Source organism: Primulina tabacum, chromosome 4, assembly GCF_025594145.1.
Source record: "Primulina tabacum isolate GXHZ01 chromosome 4, ASM2559414v2, whole genome shotgun sequence".
Taxonomy (NCBI): Eukaryota; Viridiplantae; Streptophyta; class Magnoliopsida; order Lamiales; family Gesneriaceae; genus Primulina; species Primulina tabacum.
In genome coordinates, this window is record NC_134553.1 from 42,174,253 (window position 1) to 42,192,070 (window position 17,818).

Genomic DNA, 17,818 nt, shown 5'->3' on the forward strand with positions numbered 1-17,818 from the left:
GTTTTTTTAATTCGAAGACAAATTGAAATAATACAATGACGAAGAATGTATAAACAACAAATATGAATAACATGATTTATTACTTCTCTTCTCTGTAGAACTTGATTCAAATAACCAAACGGTGATAAATAGGTGCTGGAAACACCGCATAACCAATAGGCAATACCCAACAAAATGATTATATCTTATATGGAATGGATGTAAACCAAGTGAGTTTTCATCTTTATTTATGTTAGTTCCCGTGATGATGAAGTGAAGTGTTTGATGACCAATGATGTTGAACTGGAATCTACTAGTGAGTAGGTATGTGATTTTAGCTTAACTGATTTTTCACAAGAGAATCTTGTCAATGCACTTTAAGACATGGTTAATGAGTACCAAAGACTTTATCTGTCGGAACATTTAATGTTCGAAATCTTGAATTTGATGTTAACAAAAATTGTTATTATATTTCTAACATATTTACTCATGTGAAATTGCAAACACAAGAAGCAAACTGAAACTGAATTTAGGGCGAGCTTCGGTATTTTGATGACATCTCTCAATTGGATGATTCAAATGACAATCCGCCAATTTGGCTTATCAGAAAATTCAATTTGGTACAAGTCGTATTTCACGTCAGTGGGGCAAAATCGGATGTTATTTAGGTCAAACTGATCGCTAAATGATCGAACTGATTGTACGAAAACATCAATCAGTTGGGTATGAGCAGTTGCCGTATTTTGGTCATATCTCTCAGCTTGGTTATTGGAATGAAGTGATTCAGTATGCGTTGGAAAGAGAAGACGATGCAAATCATCTTCAGAAGTCAAAGTTTGAAGCAAAATTTAAGATGCTGATAAATAACGATGAAGCTATTGGTTCTGCATAAAGTGAAATCAGCCGACTGATTTCAGCAAACCAGCTGAAACTGAACTGAACCAACAGCTGATCAACTGAAATTGAATTGAACCAGCTGCTGACTAACCGAACTGAATGACCAGCTGAATTGACCAGAGTTGACCAGTTTAAGCTCATGAAAAATTCCAGCAAGACGAATTTGACCATTGCAATTTCAGAAATAGTACATAAACTTTCCAAACGGTCATATATATATAACGTATATATCATTGTTTTTTTTATCGTATATATCATTGTTGAAGTCTATAAATACAATATCTTGAAGATCAAACAAGAGCTTTTGAAGGGGATTCAAAGCATGAGATGTTAGCATGAAGAAATCAGCTAGTTGAGAGTACAAGTCCTTGTGTGAGGATACATTTGAGATGTATACTGTAAATGATAAATTCCTCATACACAATCACTTACATATATACAAGACAGTTGAATTTCAAAGATTAGTTGAGTGAGTCTTTACACAAAGACGTAAAACAATGTGTTTGTAGTCTTTGCATATGAGACATTAAACAATATACTGATTGTGATGTGCTGCCTACAATCTTGAGTGCTAGGAGTTCAGTTAGGCAGTAGTGTGCACAATCTTGAGTGCTAGGAGTTCAGTTAGGCAGTAGTGTAAGTCCTGAGCTGAGTGGGTTTGTACAAAGAGTTGTATAAATCAAAGTCTTCTAGTGAATCCTTCCGAAGGTGGAAGAAAGGGTGACGTAAGAGCATTTTGAAGTGTCCGAACATCCATAAACAAATTCGTGTTTATTTATTTATTGCATTTACTTATCATTTTTGTGGGACCCTTAGCTCCTAATCGTTATTACAATGCACTTTGATTAGGGTTAACTAATTACAGCGGAAAACGAGTTTAAAATTTCTTTACAATGAGCCCGAAAATATCTCTTTTATAATTTGAATACTGAAAATAGTATTTAATCTCAAATCATAAAACACGCCCACACGTAATCAAAGCCAATCACATACAAACAACTCATATCCTCGGGACATGCCCCGGTATATAGATACATATGCATATATACTGGGAACAAGATATAAACATAAACCTCAGCCCAAGCTGTGGCTCCCTCCAGCAGTACCCTCTCCGGTCTCCTGATATCCTGGAGTACCTGCCATTGTCCACACACAAAGACAACAACAGCCCCCCTTGGGGGTGAGCAAAGCTCCGTATGGAACAACCAATCATATATACCACAGATATCTAAACAATGATATATGGTATGCAATGCATGTATGTCGTCGAGGTATCAGGTAATATGCCCATCCACTGAGCACATGTCAGAACCAATCGAATCGCTATCAAATCAATGCTCGAGCTGGCACACCGGCCAATATGGGATACTCGTATGATAGCGTCGGCAAAGCGCCATCAAATCCCAAATCTCATATTTAATCATATGGGGCCACAATTGTCTATGCTTTACGGGTCATATAATACCGGCATAGCGATTGTGTTCACAAACCCCGGAATCCAATCCAATCATATCAAGGTATCCAAGGATCATAGCTCAACGTGCATGTCATGTATCGATGCATGCATAAAATGATGTGTGTTAACAAAACGTTTATTTTATACATCGATATCTCAATCTCAATGTCATGTATGCCACATCAATCAACAAATAAGGCATATAGACACATAATCTCATTCCAATCAATCAAATCAATCCGACATATATATCATATAATACAGATACCTGTCGTATGTTACCCGGTCGCAACATACCTCAATTCTTCGTTTCCAGTTGATGTAGCCTGAAGATATTGATATTACACTTTATCTACACAATAACATACTCATTCAAATCAATAACATACTCCAAAATCATTAATATGAGTTTCAAATATCATTTGAAACTTCAAAAATTCATATCAAATCAAATTCATATCATAATTCAATTCCGACTTCGAATATAAGTTTCTTGTCGGTTATTCTATCACATATCATAAATTCAACTTCAAATACATGCTATCCCAGCACTTTGATATTTAGAGCTGCTGGAACTAGAAGAAAATTACCTCAGTCAGAAGCCCTCGACGCGAAGATCACAAATATATAATTTGTTTCGCGTTTAGACAGTGTTTCGAAGTCGATTTGGACGGAAGAAAATCGAGTTTCTTTTCTCTTTCTCGAAACCTCTGAATTGCAAATGAAGAAAGAAAGAGAAGAAAAGTTACTCTTATCCTCATCTCTCTCGCGCTCGGGCGGTAGAATTCTCGCGTCCCGAGCGCGAGATATTCTGCCCCCGGCTAACAAGTGCACCGCGCTCGGGCGGTCACAAATTACCGCTCGGGCGCGGCATGTTCTGCCCAAACATAAATGTCACATACCCTGGCGCTTGGGCGCCACACGTTCTGTACAAATATTTGATTTTCGTACTTATTGGCGTCCGGCCCTCCCCTCGAGCTCTTACAATGTCAATTCATATTCAATATTCATTTTCTCAATTTCCTTGTCACGATATACATCAAATGTATAATCACATATCAAATTCCTGAATTATCATCATATGTATAATCACATATCAAATTCCTGAATTATCGATTATCATATAAGATTTACGATAATACGATACACGGTCCTTACATTTCTCCCTCTCTTAAAAGATTTTGTCCTCGAAATCTCAAACATCTCTATATACATAATATTGGCAAACATACATATGTCACCAGTTATAGTACATATCAAAACTAAAATCAGAAAAAGGATCAGAATACATCGAATAAAATGGAACAGATGTCGTAGAATCAAACAAATGCGGATACGAATCTCGCATCTTGCTCTCCAATTCCCACATTGATTCTTCAACACCATGTCGTGTCCATGGCACTCGTACTAAAGGAATCGATTTATTTCGCAATATCTTTTCCTTTCGATCCATAATGCGAACAGGTTGTTCAACATAGGAAAGAGAAGGATCAAGTTCAACCTCATCAGGTGCAAGCACATGTGATGGATCCGATTCATATTTCCTCAGCATAGAAACATGAAACACATCGTGAATAGCAGATAGAGCTGGTGGCAATGCCAATCGATACGCAAAATCACCAACTCGATCCAGAATCTCGTATGGACCAACATAACGAGGAGATAATTTTCCTCGCATGCCAAATCGAACAGTGCCTCTAAAGGGAGATATTTTCAGAAACACTCTGTCACCTTTCTGGAATTCCAAGGGTCGCCTTCGTCTGTTCGCATAACTCGTTTGACGATCCTGAGCAGCTTTCATCCGCTGCCGAATCAACTGAACCTTATCGTTCATTTCCTGTATCATTTCAGGTCCAGTCAATTGTCTCTCACCAATCTCATCCCAGAATAACGGTGATCTACATCGTCTCCCATATAGAGCTTCAAACGGTGCCATACCGATACTCGTCTGAAAGCTATTATTATAAGAAAATTCAACCAATGGTAAGGCATCCTGCCATCCCATTCTGAAGTCCATCACTATAGCACGCAACATATCCTCTAAAGTTTGAATCGTACGCTCGGTCTGGCCATCAGTTTGAGGATGATAAGCAGTACTCATAGCCAAACGCGTACCCATCGCCTCCTGAAAATTACCCCAGAATTTAGAAGCAAATATGGGATCACGATCTGATACAATCGAGACTGGCACACCATGCAGTCTCACAACATTCTCGATGTATAAACGGGCCATTCTCTTATAAGGATAAGTCCGCTCATACGGAATGAAATGCGCAGATTTCGAAAGCCGATCAATAATAACCCAAATAGCATCACAGCTCTTGGGAGAACGAGGTAAATGAGTCACGAAGTCCATAGCAATATGTTCCCAATTCCACTTTGGGATTTCGAGACTATGGAGCAATCCTCCCGGTTTCATTCTCTCGGCTTTTACTTGCTGGCAGACAAGACATTTCGAAATAAACTCAGCAATGTCCTTCTTCATACGTTTCCACCAGAATTGAGGTCTCAGTGTCAAATACATCTTTCGGCCTATAGGGTGAATACTGTATTTGCTACAATGTGCTTCTCGAAGAAGGGCATATTTCAAATCAGAATCATCAGGAACTACCAGCCGACCATTAAGTCGTAAAGAACCATCAGAAAAAATCTGAAATCCAGACTGATGTCCAGCAGATACAAGTTCTTTCGACTTTTGGATCTGAGCATCGCTTCGTTGGGCCTTTCTTATTTTCGATATCAAGTTCGGCTCAATTTGCAATGCTGAGACAGTGACAGAATTCCAATTCGAGTGAAAAGTCCAACCAGAAGTACATATATCCTCGTGTACTTTGGTGACATTGACAGCAGTTAACACAGAATCATGAACTTTACGGCTCAGGGCATCCGCAGTAACATTCACCGATCCAGGGTGATATTGAATCTCACAATCAAAATCCTTCAGGAGATCCATCCACCTGCGTTGCCCCATATTCAAATCAGATTGAGAAAAGAGATATTTCAGACTCTTATGGTCCGAATATATAACAAACTTTTCTCCGTACAAGTAATGGCGCCAAATCTTCAATGCAAACACAATGGCGGCCAATTCAAGATCATGAACAGGATAACGTGTTTCATGAGATTTCAATTGACGAGACGCATAAGCAACCACTTTGCCATGTTGCATCAGAACACAGCCCAAACCTTTACCAGACGCATCTGTACACACCACAAATCCTCCGGTACTTGAGGGAATAGTAAGCACAGGTGCTGTGGTCAATCTCGTCTTCAATTCGAGAAAACTAGCTTCACATTCATCTGACCAAATGAATCGCTGATTCTTCTGTGTCAGTTGAGTAATAGGTTTAGCTATCTTCGAAAATCCTTCAATAAAACGACGATAATATCCCGCCAAACCCATGAAGCTACGGATCTCAGGAACATTCGTAGGTCTCGGCCAATTCAATACAGCTTCCACCTTCGCAGGATCAACATATATGCCATGTCTCGAAATGACGTGGCCCAGAAATACCACTTTGTCCATCCAGAACTCACATTTGGACAATTTGGCATATAAATGACTAGTACGAAGAGTTTGAAGTACCAGTCTCAAATGTTCAGTATGCTCCTTTTTCGATTTCGAATAGACAAGAATATCATCAATAAAAACAATAACGAATCGGTCTAGATAATCTTGGAAGACACAATTCATTAAGTCCATAAAAATAGCAGGAGCATTCGTAAGACCAAAAGGCATAACCAGAATTCATAGTGGCCATACCTCGTACGAAAAGCAGTTTTGGGAACATCTTCGTCTCGAACTCGTACTTGATGATACCCAGAACGAAGATCAATCTTCGAGTATACAGAAGTACCTTGAAGCTGATCAAATAAATCATCAATACGAGGAAGTGGATACTTGTTTTTCACAGTAGCCCGATTCAGTTGCCTATAATCGATATACATTCGCATAGTACCATCTTTCTTTCGAACAAATAAAACTGGAGCTCCCCAAGGCGATACACTCGGTCGAATATATCCCTTATCGAGAAGATCCTGTAATTGTTCTTTCAATTCTTTCAATTCCAGAGGTGCCATGCGATAGGGAGCTTTAGAAATAGCCGCAGTCCCCGGCACAAGATCAATACTAAACTCAACATCTCGATGAGGAGGAAAATCAGGAATCTCATCGGGATATACATCCGGGAATTCTTTCACAACTGGGATCTCAGATAAAGAAGACTCCTTCTTCGAAATATCAATAGCGTCGATAAGATAACCCTCATCCCCGCAAGTCAAAAGTCGGGACATTTCCAAGGAAGATACCAATGGAATTTTGGCTTGGGAACCTTGCCATAAAAATTCCACTTGGGTCCATCAATCGGTCGAAATCGAACCACTCCATGACAACAATCAACAGTAGCTCGATTTGTTGTCAAGATATCCATGCCAACAATACAATCAAAGTCGTGCATTGGGAGGACGATCAGATTCAGAAATACCACATTATCCTCATATATCAATACACAATTATGCACAACTCTTTCAGACAAAATAATCTTCCCTGCTGGCGTGGCTATCGACAAAGTATCATACAATGGGGTACACTCAATATCGTGAGATGCAACAAATGCATGAGATATGAATGAATGATATGCTCCTGTATCAAATAAAACACGTGCAGGATAATCGCAAAGCGTGGAAATACCTGCAATCACGCCTCCAGGAGCTTCTCTCGCCTGATCCTCAGTCATGGCGTACACTCTCACTTGGGGAGGAACTTGGGCACTCTGACCACCCGGTCCTCGATATCGTGGGACACTCGACTGCAGAAAAGATGGAACAAGAACAGCAGGTCTCATCATAGTACTAGGGCCACCTCTAAATCCTGGCTGGGGTTGAGCAGAAGTCGTACCCCTGTTCGGACATACTCGAGAGAAATGGCCTTCCTGCCCACATTGATAACAAGTACCAAACATACCTCGACACTGCTCGATAGTATGTTTGCCTCCACAATGGCTACAATAGGGAGCAATCACAGGACTTCCTCTCTGTGATCCACTCGAACTCGAAGAAGACGAAGAAACAGAACCAGTCTTCTTGAACTTCTTACCTCTCGGCCTCAAAGTAGGCTGCTGAGCTGACACCGGAGGTGGAGGAGTATACTGTGGACCTCCTCTCCTAAGTCCAGCCTCGGCTGCCTTGGCTCATTCAACTGCCTCTGCGTAGCTGGTAGGCAATCCAGAAACAACATAAGTATATATAGCAGGATGCAATCCATTTACAAACCTGTTATATTTTACCCTCGCATTCCCAGCTACGTGAGGTGCATACTTCAGTAAAGTAGAAAACTTCGAAGCATACTCTGCAACAGACATCGTTCCCTGCTGCAGATTATTGAATTCATTCTCCTGAGCAGTATAATAGGATGGAGGGGAATACTGCTCCAAAAACTGGGCCTTGAAGACATCCCAAGTGACTTCAATCCCGGCCTCTTTCAATCCAATCTCAGCGGCTTCCCACCAAGATTTAGCTCGGTCTTTCAGCTGATACAAAGCAAGTTTCAGTCTCCGAGCCTTGGAATACTCAACAATATTAAACAAGTGCTCGATATCCTTCAGCCAGGCCTCAGCTCTTTCAGCACTCTCAGTGCCAAAGAACCTCGGTGGTTTCAAATCCTGGAATCGAGCCATCACAACATCCATGGACAATCCTTCAAATTGTCCAACAATCCTCTCAGTACTGCTACTCGCAGTTTCATTTGTGGGATCCATCTACAAATCAAAAGATGAATATCACAAATCAATATCAATTTCATAATCTCATCATCTCATATCATCAATCTCATCAAATACTTACTCGAATCAAATCAAGTAGGAGCAAGTAATACAAATAAATCAAACACAAGCGCACAATTCATTTGTGCCTATTCAAGTGTATACAAGACTCAATCGAGCATTCCCAGCTATGTTCTGATACCATACTGTGTGGGGCCCTTAGCTCCTAATCGTTATTACAATGCACTTTGATTAGGGTTAACTAATTACAGCGGAAAATGAGTTTAAAATTTCTTTACAATGAGCCCAAAAATATCTCTTTTATAATTTGAATACTGAAAATAGTATTTAATCTCAAATCATAAAACACGCCCACACGTAATCAAAGCCAATCACATACAAACAACTCATATCCTCGGGACATGCCCCGGTATATAGATACATATGCATATATACTGGGAACAAGATATAAACATAAACCTCAGCCCAAGCTGTGGCTCCCTCCAGAAGTACCCTCTCCGTTCTCCTGATATCCTGGAGTACCTGCCATTGTCCACACACAAAGACAACAACAGCCTCCCTTGGGGGTGAGCAAAGCTCCGTATGGAACAACCAATCATATATACCACAGATATCTAAACAATGATATATGGTATGCAATGCATGTATGTCGTCGAGGTATCAGGTAATATGCCCATCCACTGAGCACATGTCAGAACCAATCGAATCGCTATCAAATCAATGCTCGAGCTGGCACACCGGCCAATATGGGATACTCGTATGATAGCGTCGGCAAAGCGCCATCAAATCCCAAATCTCATATCCAATCATATGGGGCCACAATTGTCTATGCTTTACGGGTCATATAATACCGGCATAGCGATTGTGTTCACAAACCCCGGAATCCAATCCAATCATATCAAGGTATCCAAGGATCATAGCTCAACGTGCATGTCATGTATCGATGCATGCATAAAATGATGTGTGTTAACAAAACATTTATTTTATACATCGATATCTCAATTTCAATGTCATGAATGCCACATCAATCAACAAATAAGGCATATAGACACATAATCTCATTCCAATCAATCAAATCAATCCGACATATATATCATATAATACAGATACCTGTCGTATGTTACCCGGTCGCAACATACCTCAATTCTTCGTTTCCAGTTGATGTAGCATGAAGATATTGATATTACACTTTATCTACACAATAACATACTCATTCAAATCAATAACATACTCCAAAATCATTAATATGAGTTTCAAATATCATTTGAAACTTCAAAAATTCATATCAAATCAAATTCATATCATAATTCAATTCCGACTTCGAATATAAGTTTCTTGTCGGTTATTCTATCACATATCATAAATTCAACTTCAAATACATGCTATTCCAGCACTTTGATATTTAGAGCTGCTGGAACTAGAAGAAAATTACCTCAGTCAGAAGCCCTCGACGCGAAGATCACAAATATATAATTTGTTTCGCGTTTAGACAGTGTTTTGAAGTCGATTTGGACGGAAGAAAATCGAGTTTCTTTTCTCTTTCTCGATACCTCTGAATTGCAAATGAAGAAAGAAAGAGAAGAAAAGTTACTCTTATCCTCATCTCTCTCGCGCTTGGGCGGTAGAATTCTCGCGCCCGAGCGCGAGATATTCTGCCCCCGGCTAACAAGTGCACCGCGCTCGGGCGGTCACAAATTACCGCTCGGGCGTGGCATGTTCTGCCCGAACATAAATGTCACATACCCTGGCGCTTGGGCGGTCATTTTCTACCGCCCGGGCGCCACACGTTCTGTACAAATATTTGATTTTCGTACTTATTGGCGTCCGGCCTCTCCCCTCGAGTTCTTACAACGTCAATTCATATTCAATATTCATTTTCTCAATTTCCTTGTCACGATATACATCAAATGTATAATCACATATCAAATTCCTGAATTATCGATAATCATATAAGATTTACGATAATACGATACACGGTCCTTACAATTTTCATAGTTTTAAAGATGTATTGTTGAAGCATTTTATGTGTTCTTCAAATACCAAAATATTGCATACAAAGTGTTTGATAAAATACTTCAACCAAAATATTTTATTCATTCAACTTGCATATGATTATTTGAGAAATTTAAGCAAGACAAATTGACTTGCTAGAAAACAAAATAGAAACTGTCTGGGAATAGCCTAGTGAAATGTTGAGTCTAAAGGCAGATATTGCTAAATTGAAAACTGAGAATGAGATAACACATGATTAAAACCAGAGGTTAGAACATGAAAATATGAAGCTAACTGAACTAATTTCATTTAGGAAAATGTCTTCAGTTACCCTAATTGAAATGTAAGAGTTGCAGGAAGTCTATTGGGGACAAAATTGGTCTCGGTTTCAGCAACAATGAAAGCATCCCTAATACAATTACTTGAGCAAAAATGGATATGTACAAAGAGAAATACATTCATTTTGTTAGTTCAAATTTGATATATGAACATCAAGAACCCATATCTCAAGTTGCAAAGCCTGTTGAAAATATGAGTAAAGGAAAAAAGTTTGGTATTGGTTAAGTATATGAGAATTCCAATGCTAAGCCAAACCGGAAGCCTAACCAAACCAGTTTAGCTAGGCATAACTCGATGAAAGACAAGTGTAACGTCCCAAAAATCGAAAAGTTCACGTGAACCACATGCATGCAAATTATTAAATTTCTTTGGTATTTTATTAAATTCTTTTAAAGCATAAAATGTATGTTTATTTTATTAAATTGTGTTTAATTATTTTTATGCATTTTATGCATTATTATTGTACGATAGAATTTAATTCATGAAACTTTAAAAGTTCATGAACTATGATTTTTAAGTTTTATTTCGCGCACTAACGAGGATCGGAGACCGGGAAATTTTCAAGAAAATTATTTTTATTACACGATTAATTTTTATTAATTAATATAAGATGTTTTAAAAGTATTTTTCAATAATTGAGATTTATTGGGTATTTTTAACTGCATGATTTTTATTTTTAACGGTATGCGAATTTTATCGAATCTGGGACGTTACAAGTGGTATCAGAGCCGACCTCTCTTAGTACGGTGTGGTTCGGGGACGAACCAAGCGGAAGCTGGTGGGCATGTGAGGCCCGGGGCCGAAGAGGGCGGGGGGTGATCGCCGGTGCCATGAGGTTGCACGGACAATGAGCGGCTCCTGGCAGGCTTCTAGGTGGAGGGAACATGAATGAACCGATCCCACACCGGAATGAGAGGGATTCCGAGACTGTTCAATGTAATGGATGTACAGTTGAAGAGGGCTTAAAAGATTTTGATTTGTACTACTCATATCACGAAGGTGCATCTTCTTTTCGGTAGCTCATCACATAAGAGTGAGGACATAAGCACGCTGGAAAGACTCGTCTTGATACAGTGAGGACAGTTCGTCGAATCTGGGGCGTTACAACAAGTCTAATCGATATTTTAGTAGCAAGCATGTTCAAAAAAGATATATACTGACCAATGAAGTTGGAAAGGGTAAACAACATATGGTTACTACTGTACATAGAACACACCACACACATGCACAATTGTGTTTAATAAGAATGTTTGTACTATCAAAGATACTTCTAGATGCATTATAATGACATGTTACGAGTGTGGAAAGACATATAAAATCAGTTGGACTACTAATTGTGGACTACTGATGTCAACTCAACTGAAGTCAACCCAACTGAAGCCAGCAAAACTGATTCAGTTCCACACAACAACAATGATGAACCCTATTATAGAAGAAACAAGAATTATCCACCTGGATGGGTAATAGGTAACCAACTACCTCTATATGAACCTAAGGGTAGATGACGAGTAAGTTTTTACACGCTACATTTATTTTTAAAATTGAACCTAAAAATATTGATGAAGATTTAACTGATAGTAACTGGATTGACGCTATGCAAAAAGAGCTCAATCAGTTTACCAGAAATCATGACAGATACTTAGTTCCAAGACCTTCTCATCAATCAGTTATAGGTAAAAGATGAATGTACATGACAAAACTAAAGGGAAATGGAATCATAGTGAGGAACAAAGCAAGACTAATTGCCCAAAGATTCATGCAAGAATAAGGAATTGATTATGATGAATCATATGCAGCAGTAACTAAATTGGAAGCCATCTGTGAAACAACCCATTCCCATAATATTTAATTTAAATAAATAACATACGCGGAAGCATTACAATGGAAAAAGGGAAAACATAAAATACTGTTTTCATAAATTTTTTTTAAAACTTCTAACATAACAACTTTCAAAATATTATCACCATATATTCAAAAGAACCATCAACATGTAATTCATTTAATACAAATACCAAGTACCCAAAACTATTAATGTTCAACACCCCAACAAAAGTGATACAATTCAAAAGTTTTCCCCTTCCATAAGCCATATGACTTCTTCAGCCTCGAACAATCCATTTCATTCTTTTTTATCACCTGCATCACATGACATTAACTGGTATAAGATAAAACTCCTTGCCCTCTAGCTTGAAAAGCTTGCCTCCTTAACTGCCTCTCTTTCTCAATCTCTTGCTCATCATGCTCAGCAAGCAAAGCTCTCTCCACAATGTCTTGGTATGTGACCACCTTTGACATATAAACATCTCTCCGAATCTCTGGCTTCAAACCACGAAGGAAATGTTCTCCCTTATCTTTGTCATTTTTAGCAATAAAAGGAACAAAGACACATCCTTCTTCGAACTTCATAGTATACTCAGCGACAGGCATGGCATCTTGCCTCAATTCGAGAAATTCCTTCACCTTCTTGGGTTTGACTTCCTTTGAAAAAAATTTGGCATAGAATAATTCCTTGAACTCGTCCCACTTTAATTCTCGAACATTAACTGTAATCTTGGTAGCTTCCCACCAAATACGAGCAGCTTTGACCAACATAAACACATCACAACTTACCTTATCTTGGTCAGTGAACTTCAAGTAATCGAATAAGGCCTCCAATGACTTGACCCATTCAAGAGCCACTAGTGGATCAGGGCCACCAATAAAATCAGGAAGGTTCATACGTCTGAAACCATCATATGCACCATCTTCAGAACTTTCAGTTGTGCCTTGTCCTCTTCCACGACCACGACCCTGGGTCGAGGTGTGCATGCTCAATAGCTGTTGAATCTGTTCGCCATGAACCTTCGCTTGTTCTGTAATAACTTACTGAATTCGTTTACAACCTTGGCAGTCTTATCAATAAGAGGGTTCCTATCATCCCCTTCAATACTCTTTCTCTTGGGAGGCATATCCTACACATATGCTCATTTTAACATAGATCTGAAGAAAGAATACATCAATGACAATGAAATAGAATCAATTCTCAATGTTAAAATCAATAGATGCAGGATCGAAAACATACAGGATTGTCCTAGGTAGAAGAAGTCATATATGGTCCGAAGAACTTTCGCTCTGATACCAATTGAAACAACCCATTCCCATAATATTTAATTTAAATAAATAACATACACGGAAGCATTACAATGGAAAAAGGGAAAACATAAAATACTATTTTCATAAATTTTTTTTAAACTTCAAACATAACAACTTTCAAAATATTATCACCATATATTCAAAAGAACCATTAATATGTAATTCATTTAATACAAAATACCAAGTACCCAAAACTATTAATGTTCAACACCCCAACAAAAGTGATACAATTCAAAAGTTTTTCCCTTTTATAAGCCATATGACTTCTTCAGCCTCAGACAATCCATTTCATTTCTTTTTATCACCTGCATCACATGACATTAACTGGAATTAGATAAAACTCAGTAAGTAGAAAGCTATACATAACAAGTACATATACATAGGGTTGGCTTAAAACATGGCAATGGACAATGGCAATGAAAATTGAATAATATCATTCCCAATGAATAATAGGTATCAAGTCAATAAAAATGGTATCTCATGGCATGAATTAAAGGAAAGGAATTGATAGTTCTGTGACCTGTGACCTGTGGTAAGTATCTCTTTGATATAAATATCAAAACTGTGAGAGATACTTAATAATCATGAAATTGGCCAATGACATGCGTGAATTACTATCAATCCTTGGCTTTAATCATATGAAACTTCATTGAGGCATTTTAACAAACACATGGTAGAAACAATAAATTATTAGCTCCTTTGTCAATGAATTCAATGATAATCTTTGAACAATGAATGTATAAAAAAGTATATACCAAGTTTATGCCAAGAGAAGGAGCTAGTTATCAATAACATGGCTTATATACATATAAATATCATGTGAGCACAAAGCAAACTTCTACTTACTACCCACAATCACTTGGTTGCTAAGATATCTTGAAGAAATTCCAAAAAAAAAAAAAAAACACAATAACAACCATAAATCATCACCAATATCCATAGAAATCATTAATTCAACTCAACCCTTCAATACTTCAAACCCTTCTCAATTCCAAAAATACAAAGTTTTTACCTTGAAACTTGAAATGTAAGGTAGGAGATACTAAGAAATCAACTATGATCCTTGGATTTAGAGTGGAGAATTGAAGAAGAGAAAACCTTGAGGGAAAAGAGCAAGAAACGTTTAAGAAAAAGGAAGAAGAGAGAAATAATAAGAAGCCTCTGGAAAATGGGTTAATAAGCCATTCCCACGCCCAAAAACGCATTTACAAGTAGCAACTCTTCCGGTCTAGCGCCTCGACGCTGCTAGCGCCAAGCAGCGCCGCGGCACCAGGGCTTTGGTCCTGGCAGCGCCCACGCCTAGCAGCGTTGCCCTCCGGCACTGCGGCGCTGACCCCTGCACCAAAATACCACCAACTCACCTAAAATTCAACCTTTTCCAGTCCTAGACAATACCAATGAAATTAGCATCCAAAAACATCCTCAATCATCCAACACAACCATCAATAAAAACTCATTTATTTCCATAATCATCACTAACCATAAAGCATAAATCCAACACAATAACTGTAACGCCCCGAAAAATTTAAAAGTCCACGCGAACCACATGCACTAATTATTAAATTATTTGTATTTTAATTAATTATTTTAATTGCATGAATTAATTATGTTGTGCATATTTGTATGTTTAAAAATATATTTTTACATGGTTGCATTAAAATGTGATTTTTAGAGTTATTCGAGTTGCGATCGAAGAACGGAGACCGAGGGACTGAAAAAATAGAAAATATTTTTATTAAATAGTTGTTTTTAATTATTTAAAATATGATTGTGGGTTTTTCTTATTTTTGAAAATAAGAGGGTTTTGAGGTGATTTTATACGACGGGACGTAAATTTTATCGGTGTTGGATTTTTTCAACAAAAATACGAACTTTTTGGCAACCTGGCTAATAAATTCACAAACTTATTTTATCAAAACTATTTTAATAATTTAATTAAATCCTAATCAAGCTTTAATGGGCCTAAATTATGCTTATTAGGCCTAAAGCCTTGTTAGCAAGATATTTAACTATATGTTATGTAAACCCTTCCCAAAACCCCACACAAAGTTCACGCCACACGCGCCTCACTTTTCTGAAAATCCACTCAAAGTTACGGCACACACACACATCACAATTTGGGAAGAGATTTTCGTGGGGTTCAAGGAGAGTTCAAGCCAAAGGTCTTGCTCCGTTCTTCGCAATCGTCAACGGTTTTTCGTGCGTTAAATACGTAAAGGCACGCCATATTCTCCCCTTCAAATATCGATCACACCATATTAATTATCTAAGCATATTTTGAATGAAAACATGACACACAATTGTTATTTTCGTAACTATGCATGAACATGTGTTAAACTCTTGTGTTTTGGTTCAAAAATCATGTTTTATGTTGTTCAAGGGGCTGCCATGGTTAGGGTATGGATTAAGCATGTTTTTACACGAGTTAGGGTCCAAATAACACAACTAAAACGTTGCACAAACTGAATAACATGAGCTGAAAACCATCGGGTGTCATGTTGAGTGTAGGGATTCGGTTGAAAAGGTTTGGTGGCTTGGCTTGGCTTTGGTTGGGACCAGGGCTTGGTTAGGGACGTGATTGAGTCAAGGGAAGAGTCCTAGACACACTAGGACTCGATGCAAGAGGCTAGGGAGGAGTCCTAACAAGCTAGGACTCCACCCGAGAGTTACAGCAAGATGGAGCGCATGTGATCAGCTCATGCAGGGAGAAGAGAGGGCTCGGCCAGGGGCTTTGGTCTAGGCTAAGGTTCAGGGTCAGGTGTGGTTGGCTAGGTCCTAGCAACAGAAATGTGGAGTCCATGGTAGGTGGGTTTCTCGGCCATTATATGTTACTGCTGGTGGAGCTTCGGTTTTGGAGCTTTGGGGTCGAGTCCTTAGGTTCTAAGGGTCCAGGAGGGTTCCTAGAAGGGCTGGGCAGGGGCTGGTGCGGCTTGGGTGGCTGCTGGCTCGAAAGAAAACAGAAAACGTGAGGGAGGCAATATGGAGGCAGCATGTGCGCAGGTTGAGTTTCTGAATTCAGGTGGTTCGCTGCTGGGTTTTGGGGATTGGGCTGGTCTGGCCAGGGTCTGGGCGTGGTCCAGGGAAGGTTAGGGTCACGAGTGGTCAAGTGGTTAAGGGCTGGAAGTGTCCTAGTTGGGTTAGGAGTCCTACTTAGGCTAGGAGACTCACGCACACACAGGGGCAGAACATGGGTCGGTTTCTTGGAGGTTTTTGAGCAGGCCAGGGCTTGTTTTTCGGGCTGGGCTTTGTCAGTAGGGTCCCTAGGTGGGTTGGCTTGGGTTTGGCTTGAGGTGGCTCGGGCCTGGCTCGAGTATTTTGGGAGATGGCTCGGGTGGTTCATGGAAGTGTCAATTTCGAGATTTTAAGAACAAAAATTGAATCCATGGGTCCACGGGGGTGGCTCATGACTTGAAAGGGTAGAATAAATTTTAAAAATGTTATGTTTAAAATTTAGGATCAAAATAATGAGTTTTGGATTTATCCAATATTTAATCTGTGACACCCTAAACACAAAGGTGCATAAATGCATTTAAAAGTTTATTAGTATAACTAAATTTTATTATTCTCATTTTATTATTTTTTATCACATTATTTTTCGGTATAAATTTTATTTGTCCAAAGTATCTAGAAATATATTAAAATACATCACAATACACTTAAAAAAATTCATCAAGTACTATAGGTTCTCATTCCATAACCAAATACCCAAAAAATAATAAAATATTATAATTAAACTCAATATATATGTTAAGTAATTAAGTACAATAATCATTAGGTTCAATGTAAGATAAATTATAATTAGGTTCAATACATAGGTTTAATATAATATAATAATTAGATACAAGAATATAATAATATTAAGTTTGGATAAACATAAAAATTTTTCCATTTAATAATAAATAGATAAATAAAAAAATAAAATAAAAAAAATTAATAAAGATAAGTATGGATTCTCGGCTATAAATATAGCTGAACCCTTTTCTCACAGCCGAGAGAGAGAAAGAAAGAAACGGTGGAGGAAAGAAGAAAGGAAGGGGAAAAGAGGAAGAAAAATAGAAGAAAATCCATAGACCTTTCCGAAAAATTCCAATAAATCACCAACTATTCATCTCATATCGTAAAACAATATAGCGCTGGAGGTGATGTAACAAGATCGATCAAAAACAAGAAAAATCAAACAAAGATATTCCGAGAAACGGCAACGGAATCCCGTTTCAAGCAAGGTAATCTACGCTCATCTTTC

At 38.3% G+C, this 17,818-nt stretch overlaps 1 protein-coding gene across 1 annotated transcript; it reads right to left on the reverse strand.

The window, feature by feature from the left end:
- Positions 1–12,594: 12,594 nt before the first annotated feature.
- LOC142542004 (uncharacterized) lies at positions 12,595–13,391 on the reverse strand. Its single transcript, XM_075648452.1, has 2 exons — positions 13,326–13,391; positions 12,595–13,233 (listed from the first exon to the last, which is right to left on the reverse strand). Exons 1-2 carry the CDS (start codon positions 13,389–13,391, stop codon positions 12,595–12,597), a joined length of 705 nt encoding a protein of 234 aa, XP_075504567.1.
- Between the last annotated feature and the right edge of the window lie 4,427 nt (positions 13,392–17,818).

Bases quoted from the DNA above. Each gene is read 5' to 3' on its own strand.
- LOC142542004 (XM_075648452.1), bottom strand. From the start codon at position 13,391: ATGCCTCCCAAGAGAAAGAGTATTGAAGGGGATGATAGGAACCCTCTT. The intron at 13,234-13,325 runs GTTGTAAACGAA...ACCTCGACCCAG, and splicing joins TTATTGATAAGACTGCCAAG to GGTCGTGGTCGTGGAAGAGG.